The 18,388-nt window shown below is 45.0% G+C and overlaps 1 protein-coding gene and 1 non-coding gene across 2 annotated transcripts in view; one reads left to right on the top strand and one right to left on the bottom strand.

Annotated features, from left to right (window-relative positions):
* The window catches only part of DHCR24 (24-dehydrocholesterol reductase), a 34,257-nt gene extending 16,265 nt beyond the window's left edge, over window positions 1-17,992 (bottom strand). Inside the window, exons 1-5 of the mRNA XM_027537141.1 lie at window positions 17,628-17,992; window positions 13,068-13,223; window positions 3,905-4,010; window positions 3,137-3,255; window positions 1,710-1,973 (exon numbers count right to left, since the gene is read on the bottom strand). Coding sequence (XP_027392942.1) covers window positions 1,710-1,973; window positions 3,137-3,255; window positions 3,905-4,010; window positions 13,068-13,223; window positions 17,628-17,858 — 876 coding nt within the window. The 5' untranslated portion in view covers window positions 17,859-17,992. The remainder of the gene's footprint in view (window positions 1-1,709; window positions 1,974-3,136; window positions 3,256-3,904; window positions 4,011-13,067; window positions 13,224-17,627) is intronic.
* On the top strand, window positions 4,491-4,641 carry LOC113890608. Its single transcript, XR_003510566.1, has one exon. It is a non-coding gene; the product is annotated as a small nucleolar RNA SNORA8 (small nucleolar RNA).
* Window positions 17,993-18,388: the final 396 nt, after the last annotated feature.

Below are 18,388 nucleotides of genomic sequence, written 5' to 3'. Positions count from 1 at the left end.
TTCTAGAAGCAGGTATGAGGGTAACAAACACTCAACCAGGAGTCAGGGACCCAAATTTAAATCTGTCCCAGGCCTGCTGTGTGTCCTCAGAGAAGCCTCTTTCCCTCTCTGGACCTTCATGCCTTATTTGGAGAGTGAATCATATCTGATGATTTTTGAGTCCCTTTTGATTTTAAAATGCTTTAAGTACATAGGGACCGATAAGAGCCTTAAGATGGCCTATCATTTGATTCTACTTTAAGGCATTACTCAAATTACAGGCGAAAGATGTCCACTGCTACGTTAATTAAAATAATGAAAAACTGGATGCAACTTTCATTCCAACTACGGGGCAGTGGTTTAGTAAATGACAGGGCATTTGCTCACTGCAACGTTTCTGCAGTCATTAAGTATGAAGGCAATGTAACTGACATGCAGAAATGCTTATCACACTAAACCAGAAAACTAACAATTTTATACCAGTGAGCACAGCTGAAGACAAACCGAAGCTCTACAAAGAGATGGTAACGTTGAAAGTACCCGAGAACCGCAAGATAAAACGAGCTACTATTTTTAACCTTATCAGATTGGCAAAAATGAAAGAGTGATGCTATCCAGCACTGGCAAGAACGTGGAAGAAAGGTGTCCTCACGCACCACTGCGTTGCTGGAAGTGGACAGAAACACATGTTTTCCTGGGGGGCCACTGGTCGTATCTATCAACATTCAATGTGTTCAAACCCCTGGATCAGAAATTCCTTTTCTTGGACTCAGTCCTTCAGAAATGCATGTACAAGAGGCCAAGGATAGATGCAAGAGAATCTTCAATGTAATCTTACTTGTAAGAGCAAAACATTTTAAGCAAAATACTCATTGGGAAGCAATGAGTTGGGTCAATTATTTGCAGGCAACAATGGAAATCATAGGACAATACGAGAGCGTGTGTTTGCATAAACACACATGCACACATACAGGCCTCAAAGAGTGCAGTGTTACAAGGGGTTACTCTGGGTGCATGCTTGGGTAAAGAGATGCACTTTAACTATTTCAACACTGTTACATGACTTTGTAAAGGCTTTAAAAAAATCTATATATTGAAAGAGAGGAGATAAATCCGTCAAACAGGTTAGCAAGAGCTGGCTTGGGTCATGTTTATGCATGGAGCCTTTCTTTTTACTTCTGTATACTTTCCAAGCCTCTCATCAGACACAAATACTTTCTTAATGGACAAAGATTGGCTATTAAAAAATACACAGCAGGGTCTTCCCTGGTGGTCCAGTGGTTAAGACTCTGCCCTTCTACTTCCAGGGGTGTGGGTTCAATCCCTGGTCAGGGAACTAAGATCCTGCATGTTGGGTGGTGTGGCCAAAAATAAAATAATAAAACTTAAAAAAAAAAATTACACAGTGTCAATCTGGATTCTGAAGCATAAGATCAATTACTTTGTCATCTTGTGGAAGTTAACATGGCCTCTTGGAACCTTAGTTGCCTCATCTGTAAAATGGGGCTACTTCGAGGATCAAAGATTATGCCTGTCCCTGGCAGGTGGTAGGGACAGAGGAAGTGGATGCTTTCTTTGGTCGCTGCCGAAGATGGCCAACTACTGATGCTGCTGCCTGAACCCCAGGTGGGCTGACCCAGGTCACACCCTTGAAAAGGGTGGCTGCCAGGGTCAGGGTGGGGATCTGACTCTGCTCCCAGCTTGCCTGGGCCATCCTCCTTCTGTCCTACCTTGCTGGGCTCTGCCTCGTCCGTCATGACCCCCGTCATGATGACGGCCTCGTGCAGAGAGTAGAGCAGCCCTTCCACGAAGTGGTTCTCCGGCTGCTGGGACTCGCGGGTGAACTTGTCACAGATGGCCTCCAGGCCGCGCACCGGCTCAAACCGCAGCTTGATGTACTTCTTGGCAGGGATGATGCGGATCTCGGCAGCCACCAGGAAGCCCAGAGTCCCGCAGGACCAGGGCACAGCGTAGAACAGGTCTGAGTTTTCCATCTGCGAAGCAGAGTGGACACATGCTGAACATCTGACCCCCGGACCCTGTACCACAGCGTGTCGTCGGCAGTGGGGTGCAGAGAACCCAGGGCCTGGGCTAAATCCCTCTCTTGGCACTACCTGTGTCAAGGGCAGGGAAGTAATTGAAGAATGTCTGTCTCCTCTCTCTGCTGGTAAACAGGTTAGAAGGCGGGGCCCAGGCGAGGGTTTAGGGAAATACACTGAACTGCTATGAATCCTCAAAGAGGTATACCTTGTTCAGACCAGAACTCTTAAGCCTGGAGTCCTGCTCTGGTCTCTGTGAGGTCAACAGAGTGACTCTCAGAAACATCTACTTCTAAGGGATCACTGTTCCTCCCATCCCAGGGGCCCCCTCATATGCTCAGAGAGATCTGAGCTGATTTAAAGTTTTGATCCTGTCCTGCTCCTTAACTGTTTCCATCCTACTTGGGGCAGTGGAATTGCCTCTTTTCTCCAAAGCAGCCCCTCTTATTTTTCTCTACAACTCACCTCGGCATAGAGTGTTGATGCTTGGGCCTGACTTCAAGACAGTACGGTGACCTGGATGGCTAAGGGCATTGACACGGGAGTCCAATAAGCAGGGTTTGAATCCCAGCCGTGTGGGATTTACTAGATATGTGATCTGGGAAAAGTTTATTAACCTCTCTGTGCTTTGGTTTCCTATGTGTAGAATGTGGCTAATAAAAGTTGTTGGTGTTGTTTAGTCACTAAGTTGTGTCTGACTCTTTTGCAACCCCATAGACTATAGCCCACCAGGCTCTTCTGTTCATGGGATTTCCCAGGCAAGAGTACTGGAGTAGGTTGCCATTTCCTTCTCCAGGGTATCTTCCCAACCTAGGAACAGAACCTGTGTCTCCTGCATTGGCAGGAGGATTCTTTACCACTGAGCCACCAGAGAAGCCTGGCTAATAACAGTACCCATCTCATAAGATGGCTTAACAACTAAATGCTTCAATATACATGAAGCATTTATAACAGTATCTGAACACACCTCAGGGGCTATAGGAAACTGTTATTATCACGAATACAGACCTAGACTGGACAGGTGTACTTTAAACGAAGCACCCCCGGGGGAGATACCTCCCAGGGGTCCTTAATGCCCAGGGCAGGCTGGTGGGGACATCTCCCACCTCTGAACTCACCGGTGTACATCGCACAAAGCTGCCATCAGCCAAGACCAGCTCATAGGCGGTGCAGATGTGCTGGAACAAGCCATACCTATGGGACGAAGACTCGATGCCTGTGCCCATGATCAGTCCTCCTGCAGAGACACGTGTGTTAGCTAGGCAGAGCTGGAAGGGGTTGGGGGAGAGCTAGGAAAAGACACCTCGCTAGAGCCCGGGACGCTCACAGCATGAGAGAGGCACCTTAGGGCTGGCATATCTTAGGAGAGATGTCCCATCTCTGCAGATGTGGAGAGCAGGAGAGAGGAGGAAGGACTGAGATGTGAGCGTGAGGGCTTGTTTAGAGGTGGGGGATGGGTGGGAGACACACCACCACCTCTGGCCAGACCCAACTTAAGGCACATTCATTTCAACAGGAACCTTGACGGAAGGGGGGTTGGTTGGGTGGGGGAAAGACTTGCAAACAGCTAAAGGACCTGAAGGGGTTTCCTTGGAGAAGAAAAGACTCTGGGACTTGGAATCCTATGGAAGGAGAGACTAGACTTGCTCTGTGTGTTCCACGGGGCAGACCTGGAGCAATGGGTGCATGTTACAGGGAAGCAGGTTTGAACCAGAGATTGAAACGTGCTGTCTGATAACACTTGGGGTTCAGACACATACTGGCAGGCAGTGTGCACCTGGACTTTGGAGCTGGGCAAGCTGAGACAGGGTGACTTCCATCACAGATGGTATGAAAGGTGGGCCGAGGTCCCTTGGCTCTGATGCTAGGACTGTCTGAGGGCTTACCCACTGTGAGGTCATCCAGCTCGGGCAACACAGGCAGAGTCCAGCCAATGGAGGTCAGCAGGGCAGTCACCTGACCCATGGTCACCAAGGGCTCCACTCGGACAATCTATTGACACAGAAAAGAGACCCTGGGTCACAAGGAAGCTGTCAGGCTGAATGAGGGATTCTGCCTGCAGAAGGTGTTGTCCCAGACCTTCCCAAACAATCACCATGGGGATTCCTGGATGGCCTCTTACAGCCTCTTTCTAGAGCATTCCACAACCTCTAACTTCATTGAATGGGGCCTCTGGCACTGGGTTTGCTAGGGTTTAATTTTTATACTTCTATATTTATTTATAATTTAATCTTTATACTTAATAGTTTATTTTTCTTCTAGAAGAAATACTCATTTATTTGGAAGAAACAGCATACACAAAGAAGATAAAAATCATTAATCCTAGTTCTTTCAAGTATCAATTTTAATACTGACTATATCTCCTTTCAATATTTTTCCATGCATATCTATATTGCTATTTTTTGTTTTAATACAACACACACACAAACACACTTCTAACATGGACATTTTTGTCTTTTTATAAAAAAATTCTATACTGTGACATCATTCCTTGTCATTAAATGCTCCTGGAAAACACGATTTTTGTTCAAAGGACAGTACAATATTAATTCAGTATCTGGCATCACTGATTTGTTTACTTGGCTCTGTTCATGTTAGACCTGGTATTTCCACTGATACAGTATTCCTGTAATTTTTTACACTGTTCAGTTTAATATAACCTTCGAGGCAGATCCATCTTTTCTGACCCTAAACATGGTCTTAAAGTAAGCTGCTTGAGGAAAGTGAAAAGTGAAAGTGAAGTCACTCAGTCGTGTCCAACTCTTTGCAACCCCATGGACTGTAGCTTACCAGGCTCCTCCGTCCATGGGATTTTCCAGGCAAGAGTACTGGAGTGGGGTGCTATTTCCTTCTCCAGGGTATCTTCCTGAACCAGGGATCAAACCCAGGTCTCCCGCATTATAGACACTTTACCATCTGAACCACCAGGGAAGTCAAGCTGCTTGAGGAAAGTGGATCACAAAGATTGCAGTAGGGGAATTCTGAAGTGTGTCCATATTCCCCTGGAGATCAAAGAAGCCCAACTAAAAGAATTGTGGACCGACTGACATGAAAACTGTGGGTTGAGCAAAAATTATTTTTGAAAGGGGTATCTTGAAGATTATGACTCAGACATTGGAGGAACCAAGATGATTGGCAGTAGAAAAAACCAGACCATGTGAAATTCCTTAAAAATTTGTTGACTTGAATAATTTTGCCTGTGTCACCATAAAAACAAACTTTTACACTAAAAAAAAACCAGACACATGAATGTGTCATCAAGTGGTCTTCTGCTTCCCGTCAAGATGGAGCAAAAAGAACTAGTTTAACCGTACTGCCTAGGAAAAAAAGGACAAAATAAATGAAACAGGAATTTTCAACATAGTGAACATCAGACAATGAAGTTAATGATCTCAAAGAGACAGAAAATAAACAGGGTGAGTTCTGTGGCTGCCCCAGCTAGCCACCTGGAATTAGGCAGTACAGGAAGGGGAGTCCTGTGGACTCTGAGTTGAGGGCCCAGTAAGACAAAGATGAGCAGAGTCTGCAGGACAGAGTACTGGGGAAGAGAGAGCTGCAGAGAGAAAACTCTGAAGTACTGCCAAAGTGCCCACGGAATATTCAGCTGGGAACTGATGGGTACACAGGAGGAAATTACCCAAGGCTGAGGTCAGGGGAAGAGCCTGGAAGGTGACAGAGCCAGGGGCTCACACAGGGCAGGAAATACTATTCATTCCCACAATCCAGACTGGAAAACTTTATGACTCTTAGGGCAATGGGTAGAGTACTTCTAAGGGTCTTGCCTCAGCAGCAGGGAATAATTGCCCCTAGATTACATGCCACTTCAACCCCACCTGAACACTCAATACCCAACTAGGTCAAACTCTTTCCCAGTAACTCAGCTATATCTCAGAACAAAGCTCAGGAAGATTTACAGGGGTACAGAAATATTCAGCACCTGACAAGGTAAAATCCATGATGTCTAGAATCCAATCAAAGTTCACTAGGCATGCAGAGAGGCAGGAAAATTCAACCCATCCTGAGGGGAATAATCAATCTGTCTTGATAAAACAGACCCCAAACTGATAGATATTAGAATCAGCAAATAAGAGCATTAAAATAATTATTACTAATAATCCTTATGTTCAAAAAGTTAAGCAGAGATATTTAAAAGGCAGTAAAAAGATCCAAATCAAACTTCTAGAAATGAAAACCACAGTGTTGGAGATGAAAAATACACTGGTTAGGATTGATGGCAAATTAGACACAGCAGAAGAAGACACTGTGCATTCTAATACACAGCAATAGAAACTGTCCAAAATGAAATATACAGTGCGGTGGGCGGGGGGGGGGGGACTTTTATGAACAGCGTATCAGTGAGCTGAGCTATGAAACAACTTCAACTGGCCCAACTTATGTGTAATAGCAGTCCACAAGGAGAGAGGAAGAGAAAGAAAAACTACTTAAAGAAATAATGACCCTTGAATTTTAAAATACGATGAAAAATTATATGGCTCCCAAGCACAAGAATTATGAAGAAAACTATACCATGACACATCATAATAATTGCTTAAAACTAGTTACAAAGAGAAAATCTTAAAAGCAGTCAAAGGAAAAAGGTATGTTACATACAAAGCATGAGAGATTTCTTATTAGAAATAATGCAAGTAAGAAGATGCTGGAGCATCTTCAAAGTACTGAAGGAAAAAGACCCGTCAACCTGGAATTCCATACCCACTGAAGATATCTTTCAGAAATGAAGGCAACCTCATAGCCCTTAGGATGGCTATTATTAAACACAAAACAAAAACAGAAAATTACAAGTGCTGGTAAGGATTTAGAAAAATTAAAACCCTTGTGCACTCTTGGTAGGGATGTTAAATGGTGCAATCACTATGGAAAACAGTACAGCCATTCCTTAAAAAATTAAATAGAACTGCCAAGTGAGATAGCAATTCCACTTCTGGGTATATACCCAAAATAATTGAAAGTAGGGTCTTGAAATGATATTTCTACACCCATGCGCATAGCAGCATTATTCACAATAGCTAAAACATAGAAGCAACCCAAGTGTCCATGGATGAATGAATGCATAAGCAAAATGAAGTACAATATACAATGGGATATTATCCAACCTTAAAAAAGGAAGAAAATTCTGCAATATGCTATAACATGAATAAACCTCAAAGACATTTTGCTAAGGAAAATAAGCTAGTTATAAAAGGACAAATACTGTATGATCCACTTACACGAGGTACTTGGAGTGGTCAAAATTATAGAGACAGATAGTAGGAAGTGGTTGCCAGGGTCTAGGGAGAGGGAAGATTAGGGAGTTACTGTTTCACGGGTATAGAATTTCAGTTTTACAAGAGGAAAAGAGTTATGGCAACGGATGGTGGTAGTGACGGAATGACAGTCGCATGGATTTAATAGCACTGAATGACATGCTTAAAAACGACTAAGATGGCAGCTCCCTAGTGGTCCGGTGGCTAGGAATCTGCCTACCACTGAGGGAGACACGGGTCCGACCCCTTGTCTGGGAAGATTCTACCTGCCACACAGCAACTGAGTCCATGAGCCACAACTACTGAAGCCTGTGCTCTAGAGCCCGTGTGTCACAGTAAGAGAAGCCACCACAATGAGAAACCCACACATTGCAATGGAGAGTAACCCCCGCTCACCGCAACTAGAAAAACCCCATACAAAGCAATGAAGACTCAGTGCAGCCAGAAATTAAGTAACTAAAGATTTTTTTTTTTTTAAGTGTCAAAGGAGGTTCTTCAGGCCGAAGGAAAATGAAAAAGATGGAAACATAAATCTTCAAAATGAAGAAATGGTAACTATACAGGTAACTATATAAGATTTTTCTTATTTAAATGTCTTTAAAAGATAACTACTAGTAACAATAATAATGTAGTGTGGGGCTTATAACACACATAAAAGGATGACAATAATAGCCCAAAGGAGGGAGGAGAGAAATGGAAGCATATTAAGGTTATTGCAGTACACATCAAATGGGATACCATCACTTGAAGTAGATAGTGACAAGGAAAGTATACGCCATAAATCCTAACACAACTGCTAAAACAACAAAGCAAAGACTTACAGCTTTAAGTCAACAAGAGCTAAATCAATCATAAAAATGATTCACTCATCCAAAAAAACAGACAGAAAAAGAGAACACAGAACAAATGACACAAACAGAAAACAAAGGGCAAGGCAACAAATTTAAACTAACTCTTATCAATAATAACATTAAATGTAAGTAGCCTTAAATCTGAATTAAAAGGCAGAAATTCTCATGTTAGATAAAAAGCAAGACTTAATTATGTGCTATCTACAAGAAACTCTTTAAATATAAAGATACAAATAGATTAAAAGGAAAATGATGGAAAAAAAATACACCATGCTGCCACTTAGACAAAGTAGATTTCTGAACAAAGAATATGACCTAGGAATAAAACACGGCCATATGTTTACAGCAGCACTGTTTACAATAGTCAAAACACAGAAACAATTTAAATGTCCATTGACAGGTGAAAGGATAAAGAAGATGTGGTATATACATACCATGGAATACTGCTGCTGCTGCTGCTAAGTCGCTTCAGTCGTGTCTGACTCTGTGCGACCCCATAGATGGCAGCCCACCAGGCTCCCCCGTCCCTGGGACTCTCCAAGCAAGAACACTGGAGTGGGTTGCCATTTCCTTCTCCAACGCATGAAAGTGAAAAGTGAAAGTGAAGTCGCTCAGTCGTGTCTGACTCTTAGCGACCCCATGGACTGAAGCCCACCAGGCTCCTCCATCCATGGGGTTTTCCAGGCAAGAGTACTGGAGTGGGGTGCCATTGCCATGGAATACTACTCAGCCATAAAAAAGAGTGAAATAATTCCATTTGTAGCAATATAGATGGACACGCTGCTGCTGCTCTGCTAAGTCACTTCAGTCGTGTCCGACTCTGTGCGACCCCATAGACAGCAACCCACGAGGCTCCCCCGTCCCTGGGATTCTCTAGGCAAGAACACTGGAGTGGGTTGCCATTTCCTTCTCCAATAGATGGACATAGAGATTATCATATTAAGTGAAGGGAGTCAGAAAAATACCATATGATATCACTTATATGTGGAATCTAAATTATGACACAAATAAACATATCTATGAAACAGAAAACAGACCCACAGACACAGAGAACAGACTTGTGGTTGCGACAGGGGAGGGAAGGATTGGGAGCTTGGGATTAGCATATGCAAACTATTATACACAGAACAGATAAATAAGGTCCTATGGTACAGCACAGGGGACTACATTCAATATCCTGTGATAAACCATAATGGAAAGGAATATGAAAAAGAATACATATATATTTATATAGAGACACACAGCTTGACTTCCCTGGTGGCTCAGATGGTAAAGCGTCTGCCTATAATGCGGGAGACCTGGGTTCGATCCCTGGGTCAGGAAGATCCCCTGGAGAAGGAAATGGCAACCCACTCCAGTACTCTTGCCTGGAAAATTCCGTGGACGGAGGAGCCTGGTAGGCTACAGTCCATGGGGTCGCAAAGAATCGGACACGACTAAGTGACTTCACTTTCACAGAGACACACACAACTGAATCATTTTGTTGTACAGCAGAAATTAACACATTGGAAATCAATTATACTTTACATTTAAAAATGACACATATATACTTATCTATGAAACAAAAACACTCACAGACAGAGAGGACAGACTTGTGGTTGCCAAACCGAGTGGCAGGGCAGATGGATGGATTGAGAGTTTGGAATTAGTAGATGCAAACTATTATATTTAGAAAGGATAAACAACAAGGTCCTACTGTATAGCACAGGGAACTATACTCAGTATCCCGTAATAAATCACAATGAAAAAGAATATGAAAAAGAATATATACATATAGTTGGGTCACTTTGCTGTACAGCAGAAATTAACACGACACTGTAAACAACTGGTCTTAGATAAAAGAAATTTTTTAAAAAAGGTAATTCACAATGATAAAGGGATCAATTAATCAAGAGGAAATAAAAATCCCAAGCATTTGTATACCTAATAACAGAGCTTCAAATTATATAAGCAAAGCTGTAAGAAGAGCAAGAGATAAAAACAAATCTATAATCACAGAGATTGCAATATTGCCCTTTCAATAACTGATAGAATAAGTAGAGAGAAAATTTCATAAGGATATAGAAAACTTGGACAACACTATCAACCAACTTGACCTAATTGAGACTTATAGTACACATCATCCCCAAACAGAATATACATTCAAAAATGAAAAAAAAAAAAAGGTTCAAAAACAAAAAAAAGGTACAAGGAACATTTATCAAGTAGACTGTATTCTAGCCCATACAGTAAGTCTCAGTAAGCCAAAAAGCATTTTAATCATATAAAGTATGTTTTCTGACAACTGTATTAAATTAGAAATCAGTAATAGTAAGATCTCTGGAAAATTCCTAAGTATTTAGAGACTAAATAACATGCTTCTAAAAAACCTCTGGGTCAAAGCAGATATCAAAAATGAAACTAGAAAGTAATTTGAATTGAATGAAAATGAAAAGGTAAGATATCCGATTTGGGGACAGCTCTAAAACAGTGCTTAGGGGGAAATTTATAGCACTAAACATCCATAATAGAAATAAAGAAATGTCTAAGTCAATGACCTCAGCTGTTACCTTAAAAAACTAGACAAAGAAGAGTAAAATTAAATCCAAAGTCAGCATAAGAAATTAGCAAAGATCAAAGTGGAAGTCAATGAAATAGAAAACCAAAAAAAAAGAGAGAGAGAAAAATCAATGAAACCAAAAGCTGGTTCTTTGAGAAGATCAGTAAAATTGATTAACTTCTAGTCAGATTGCTAAGGAAGAAAAGGGAGCAGACACAAATGATCAGTATCAGAAATGAAAGACACGACATCACCACAGATTCTATACATGTCCACAAGGCAGTAGGGGGATATTACGAATAACCTTACGTCAATCAACTATACAACTCAATGAAATGGACAAATGCCTTCAGAGACACAAACTGCCAAAGCTCACCAAGAAGAAACAAATAAATTGAAGAGCCCTATATTTATTTTTAAAAAACTTAATTTGTAGTTAAAAACTTGCTTGCAAAGAGAACTCCAGGTTCAGAGGGCTTCCCTGGTTAATTCCACTGACTTTTAAATACACAAAACCAATTCTATACAAACTCCTCCGGAAAAGTGAAAAGGAAGGAAAAATTCCCAACTCATTATTTTGGACTTACTAATATAAAGCTATAGTATTCAAGACAATGTGTTCTTGGCATACAGACAGGCAAACAGATCAACAGAACGGCAGAGTCCAGAAAAAGACCTGAAAATACGGACAAGTGATTTCAGCAAAGGTGCAAATGCAATTTAGCGGAGAAGGGATTGTCGTTTCAACAAAAGAAGCTGGAACAATTGGAAATCCACATGCAAAAAAAAATTCTGGACCCATATCTCATATCAAATGCAAACTCAAAATGAATCATAGTTCTAAGTGTAAACCCTAAAAGTATAATACTTCTGGAAGAAAACAGAAGAGAAAACCTTTAAGACATGGCGTAGGGCAAGATTTTTTAAATAAAACATTAAAAGCACAATCTATAAAAGAAATTACTAAACTGGACTTCATCAAAATTAAAACAACTTCTGGTTTTCAAAAGACAAGCCAAAAACACCAGGGGAAAATATATGCAAACCGCATATCTGATGAAGGTCTTGTTTCTAGAATACACAGCGAGAAAACAAACAACCCAATTAAAAATTTTTAGCAAAAGACTTGAACAAGTACTTCACCACAGGCATAAAAACAGCAAATATGCACATGAAGAGATGCCCAACATCATTCATTAGTCATTAACAGTTAAAAATCACACTGAGATACCTACAACAATTGAATGGCTAAAATTAACTATACCAAGTTTACAATGATATGGAGCAACTAGAACACTTGTGGAGATGTACATGTTACAACTACTTTAGAAAATAATTTGGCAGTTTCTTCGAAAGTTAAACATACACCTACCATATGACCCAGGGGCTCCACTGCCGGGTATTTACCTCAAAAAAGGGCAAATGTCCACACAACAGTTTGGACTATATCCAAATGTTCCTCACCCTTTTACTTGTAATAGACCCAAACTGGAAACAACCCAAATGTCCATCAATAAGTGAAAGGATAAACAAGCTGTGATTGGAATACCACACAGCAATAAAACAGTGTACTTCTAATACATGGATGAATCTCAGAATAATTATGCTGAGTGAAAGAAGCCATACAAAAGAAGAGAGGGTACATGGTACATGTTCTATGTATAAAAACTCTATGTACAGTTTATTATATGTCAAGTATATGCCAATAAAGCTGTTAAGGGGGAGGAAAAGGCACAGGGAAATTAAGTAACTTGGATAAGGCGTCACAACAAAATGCTATCATGTCTATCATATATATACCATATATAACAACTCCCTACTATTGAATATCATATTGTCTTTGATTAAAAATAAAGTTGTAATATAATATCCCTCTCTTTCTCTGTTGTCTTTATTTCCCTTTTCTGAGAGCCCGGTTTCAAGTAGTAGAAATACTAGATAGACCAAAGAGGATGCACACATTTAGGGCTATTAACAAGTGGGTCCCCAGAAAGCTTGGAATGAGGCCTATCCTCTGAGCTACCTCCACAGTCCCATTTTCACCAGCACACTTCCTTACTGGGAAGAGGTAAACAGGTTCATTCTTGCCCATGATTTCCCCATCCCTGTCTTCTGTGGAGTGGCAGATAAACAAAGAATCACCCTGAGCTCTCAGTCTGCCCGCCTGTGAGATGGGGCTATGACCAATCTCTTCCAAAGCTGTGACCAATCTCTTCCAAAGCTGTGAGGCTCTGCAGGATGACAATGGTGGGCAGAGCCTTCTATGATGACCGAGGGCCTTGGTCCTGTTCACTCTGGGATGCCTTTGGTTAAAATTATCTCCCTGTGAGTCATCTGCACCAGGGGCAGTGCCCCACCCACTCCCAGAGCCAGAGAACCATGCCACTTCTCTCACCTGTTTCTTGGTGTCCACCTCCAGAATGTCCATCAGGTTGATCATGATGTTTTTGTGTGTCTTCTTGTACTTCCCAACCCGCAGTGAAACAGTGAGCCAGCCAGGCCGCCCCGTGCACATGAAGGTCTTGCTGCCCTGCTCCTTCCATTCCCGAACCTGCAGACATGAGCAGAGGCTGAGCTGGCACCCGCAGGGATCCTCTGGCAGCTTATAGCCCTGCCTTCAGCAGAAGGGGCGGGGAACAGTGCCTTCACTTGTCAGCAACCATTTACAGAGGCCTGAATCCTTCCAGACACCTGGGGGAGTGGGATGATGAAAGGCCCACTGGCCTTACCCTCTGGACTCTCCTTGGCTAGTGAGGCCGACAGAAAAGTCAAAGTGTTGCTACACCACAAAGCAAAATGAAGAAAGAGCTGGAAAGCAGGATCAAAGTGCTTTGAAAACATTTATTCTAACTGCAAAGTTCAGGGCAGGTGTTATATTGGAAATAATAACAACCACACAGGGACAGAGGAGCCTAGTGGGCTGCCGTCTACGGGGTCGCACAGAGTCGGACACAACTGAAGTGACTTAGCAGCAGCAGCAGCACACAAATGGTAATTATTGGGTTGGCTGCAAAGTTCGTTCAGGCTTTCACGTACCCAGCAAATTTTTTGTTCAACCCAGTATCTACTAGCTGCACCCCCTGCGCCAGGCACCTGTTGTGTCTTGTTTCATTTAATTCTCACAACAACCCAGGTGTTTGGGATGATCTGCCTCCTTTTGCAGATGAAGAAAATGAGAGGCAAAATAACTTGCCCAACATTATGCAACTGCTGAAGGGCAAAGCCCAGATTCACCATCAGATCAGATCAGATCAGTCGCTCAGTCATATCCGACTCTTTGCGACCCCATGAATTGCAGCACGCCAGGCCTCCCTGTCCATCACAAACTCAGGACTACCCAACTTCAGGCCTGGAAGGATAAACGGGCTTATATTAATTGGCAACAGAGTAACAGCTAACACTTACTGAAGCTGATTATGTGCCAAGCCCTGTTCTAAGCATCTGTGCATATTAACTCATGTATCACTCTGAGCAGGAGGAGACCAGCAAAGGCGGCCAGATTCACCATCAGACATGGAAGGAAGAACTTCTGCTAAAGCTCTGCTATAAGAGACCCGAGCACAAAACACACAGAACAAACGGCTCAGGAGGAACATGGGAGGAAGCAAACCCTTCTTGCTGATGGAAAATGGCAGGGAGGTGGACATCTGCTGCTGTGACCTGCGACCATCCATGTCCTCTTCATCTGCTTCTAACAGTCCCATCTTTCTTTGGTCCGGGTGATGCTGATTGCCCCCAGAGATGGGCATGTGACTGAGGTCTGACTCCATTCCCCTGGCCACAGTGACCAGTTCAGGGACAGGCCTATGATCCAAGTTAAGCCAATGAAGACCAATTCCAGAAGAGGGCCTCTCACTTTACAGGAGTTGCTAGGCTGGCTGGATATAAGCCAGACACTGCTGGGGCCCCTGCAGGGAGACAGCCTCCCTGAGAATGAAGTCAACTCAGAACAAAGCAGAGCCAAGAATGACAGCTGGGTGGAAAGACAGAGACTGATGCTGGATCCAGTGAGGTCTGAGCCGCTTTTTTTCCTGGACTTTTCTCTCTTTTTTTGGCCAGACCCTGTGGCAGGTGGGAATCTTAGTTCCCAGACCAGGGGTCGAACTCGTGCCTCCTGCATTAAAAACTCAGAGTAAGAGCAGAGGCTTAACCATTGGATTCCCCGGCAAGTCCTACTTCGGGACTTTTCAAGACCTGGGTCAATAAAGTCCCCTTTTGCTCAAGCCAGTTGGAGCTGAGTTTCTGTCACTTGCAATCGAGAGTCCTAGAATAGGCTGCACTGAAACTCATCAGGCAACATGGGGAAGCTCAACATGGGGAAGAACTGTTCTGCGATCAGAGAGGCCAGAGTCCCATGTGAAGCAGAGGTTTTGCACAGAGGGGTGTAACTGAGGAAGGGATTCCTATGAGTAGGGTGTGTGACCAAGCAGACTTTGCCCCTGCCCAACTCTGCAGTTCCAGGACTTAATACAAACCTGGAGGTGGGCAGGATGCATTGGGAGAGCTGCATGCAGCCAGGAATGGGAACTGGGGGTGGAGGACGGGACTGGAACTCCTGTTGTTCCAAGCTGGAAACACTGGTTGGGATGGATTCTGATGGGAGCCAACCAAGATTTTGGGCAGGGAGGTAATCCTGTGGCACCATGCCCTTATGGCAGGGCAAGCCAGAGAAAGGTGGGCAGGGCCCAGGAAATGGGCAACTGGTCAGGTAGCTATCACCACTTTCCAGGAGTGAGGCAACAGAACCAGACCTCCAGGGTAGAATGGAAAGGATTGGGAAAGAAGCAACGCCAGAGTTCAGGTTCAGAGATTGCGCTGACCTGGCTTCCAGACCCATTTACTAGCTATACCATCTTAGGCACATCTGTAGAACAGGTGCAAGATCTCCCAGGGTGGTCCTTTTCTGGTAAGTGGCCAGAGGTGACCTCTGAAAATGGTTTACTATTTACTTGACCCAGAAAACTCCACAAAATTATGCAGCTCAAGAGGCTTGAACCTTCGTGTTCACTTTAAGAACACCCGTGAAACTGCCCAGGCCATTAAGAGTATACATATCCGAAAAGCCACCAAGGATGTCACTCTACAGAAGCAATGTGTGCCATTCTGCCGTTACAATGGTGGAGCTTGTAGGTGGGCCCAGGCCAAACAGTGGGGCTGGATGCAGGATTGGTGGCCCAAAAAAGAGTGCTGAATCCTTACTGCACATGCTCAAAAGTGCAGAGAGTAATGGTGAATTTAAGGGCTTAGATGTAGCTTTTCTGGTCATTGAGCCTCAAGACGCAGCTCAGGACTTACAGAGCTCTTGGTCGGATCAACCTGTACATGAACTCTCTCTGCCATACTGGGATGATCCTTACTGATAAAGAGCAGATCGTTCTTCAACCAGAAGAGGATGTTGCATGAAAGAAGAGGATACCCCAGAAGAAACTGAAGAAACAAAAACTTATAGTCCAGGAAGAAGTGCCACCAAAAAACTAATAAATGCAAAAAACCCCCACAAAGACCTATCAGCAATGCGGTGAGGATGAAAAATAATGAACATCAGTGGCACAGAGTGTGGCACAGGGTAGGGCCACAGCAGTGAGTTGGTCTGGCAAGACCCCTTGTCTTCCTGTCCCTAATGTTGCTGTTTAGTCGCTCAGTCGTGTCCAACTCTGTGACTCCAGGGACTGACTGTTGTAGCCTGCCAGGCTCCTCTGTCCATGGGATTCCCTAGGAAAAAAATACTGGAGTGGGTTGCCATTTCCTTCTCCAGGGGACCTTCCTGACCCAGGGATTCTGCATTGCAGGAAGATTTTCTACCACTGAGCCACTGAGGAAGCCCTTTGGTTTAGCTTAGGTTCAGAAGTGCTCACTGCGCTGCTTTGGGCCAGGACTCATTGGACAGAGAGGAGTCAGCAGTCTGCCTTCAAGGAGCTCACACTCTGATAGGGAAGATAAGCAGGGAAATTGAGAATCTGAGCACATAGAAAGAACTAGGAAACAGGACCGAAAGTCGGGAGGGCTCTGGAGCTGTGACTGTGACTAGCACAATCCATGGCAGCCTGAGTAAAGGGCTTCCAGATGCTGCCTGCTCCCACGGGGTCCAAGGTCTATCCCTCCCATCGGTGGCTCTCCGCATTCGTCTTCACGCTCTTATCGGCAGCACTCAGCCAGCAGCAAACAGAACATGGAGGCTGCAACACCTGTGGCGAGGGTGGCTGCAGGAAACAGAAGCTCTGTGCAACCCGAGGCCAGTAAGAAAGGAACATACGGAGGGGCAGAGGGCGCCAAGAAACTGCCCAGGCCTGATGTTCATGCCTGATGTCCATTCTGGCGATGGCACAGAAGGAAAAGGCTCGGCTGTGAGCTGCAGCAGGCATACGGGTTCTGTGAGCGCTGACATAGGGAAGGACACTGCCTTCTTGAGTGAGCGCCTGGCGCAGGGTCTCCGAGGCTCCCCACCCTGGTGTGGTGTTACCTTCTTTAGTCACTTTAGTCCTCTAATCTAAGCGCGTGAAAAGCTCCTAGCTACAGAGTAAACTCCAAACTGAAGCCCCCGCCCGCAACCTAGCTTCAAACTGACTTTCGGACCTTCAGCCCCTCCCCTTATATGCTCACACGTTCCCCGGATCATTCCCGCTACTTCCCAGTCACCAGCGCCAAGTGCACTTCCTTGAAGCCCGGCTCCTCCTCTGAAACCATCTGGGCCTGGTGAGAGCTACCTAAGTACGATTCTTTACATCTCGCCAGATAACCCGCACGTACTCTGCACACAGTAGGCACTCCATAAATGTCGGAGCAATGTTCTATTCAACGCCTTTGCTTACTCCGTTCCCTCTCAGGAAGCACCCCCGCCCCCATCACATTTCTGTTGAGTTCAAATCTCGCTCAAATGCCACCTCTTCAAGGAAGCCCTTGCTCCGCGCCGCGCACCACTTCGCGCCTGGCTCCCGCCCCACCCGGCGCCGCTCACCTGTTTCTGGATGTCCCGCACGCGCTGTTCGTGCAGCCGCGGTGCGCTGCTGAGCTTGAACACCACCCAGGCGCGCACGTAGTAGTAGATGTCGAAGATGAGCGAGAGAGGTAGGAGGAAGAGGCACACAAACACCCAGCGCTGGTGGATGAGAACGAACTCCAGCCCCTTCACCCGAACCCAGAGCAGGAAGAGCAGCGCGCACACGGCCAGCGACACAGCGGGCTCCATGGTGGAGCCGGTGGCACGCCGCACGCGGGAGGCGGTTTGCGGGCTCGCGCCGCTTGTCACCGCCACCGGCTCCTCGCCTGCTTGCACTCGCAGCCGCCCGCCTCCGGCTCCCCGCGAGCCTAAGGACCCCTCGCCGTCTAGCGATTGGCTCGGGTCGCAAAGGTTCGGTGGGCCGAGACCCTGGTGGCGACCAATGGCGAGCCGCGCCGGGGATCGGACCAGGAACCCGCTGGTTTTATTGGCTGCGGGAGCCTGTCCGCTCCACCCTCTTCTCCTCTCGGACACGCTGGGAGGGGGTGGTCGGGGACCAGCGTGCTGGAGGGGTCTGCTGCGCTCTGGTCTGCGGGGGTCTTCGGGGAGCGGGCTGCGGGATTCGGATGTCCAGGCCCTGGAAACTGAGGAGTAGCCCCAACACCGAGGGGAGCGGTTGCAACCTCCACCCCTCCTCCTTAGGTGGCGCCTCTTCGAGAGCCGCGCTAAGCAGTCACGCGTAGGGTTACCTCCCAGGGTGTCGGTTCTGGGCGTCCCAC

The sequence above is a fragment of the Bos indicus x Bos taurus genome, chromosome 3, assembly GCF_003369695.1.
Source record: "Bos indicus x Bos taurus breed Angus x Brahman F1 hybrid chromosome 3, Bos_hybrid_MaternalHap_v2.0, whole genome shotgun sequence".
Taxonomy (NCBI): Eukaryota; Metazoa; Chordata; class Mammalia; order Artiodactyla; family Bovidae; genus Bos; species Bos indicus x Bos taurus.
Note: the sequence above shows the minus strand (reverse complement) of the source record. Positions and strands in the feature narration are given on the sequence as shown.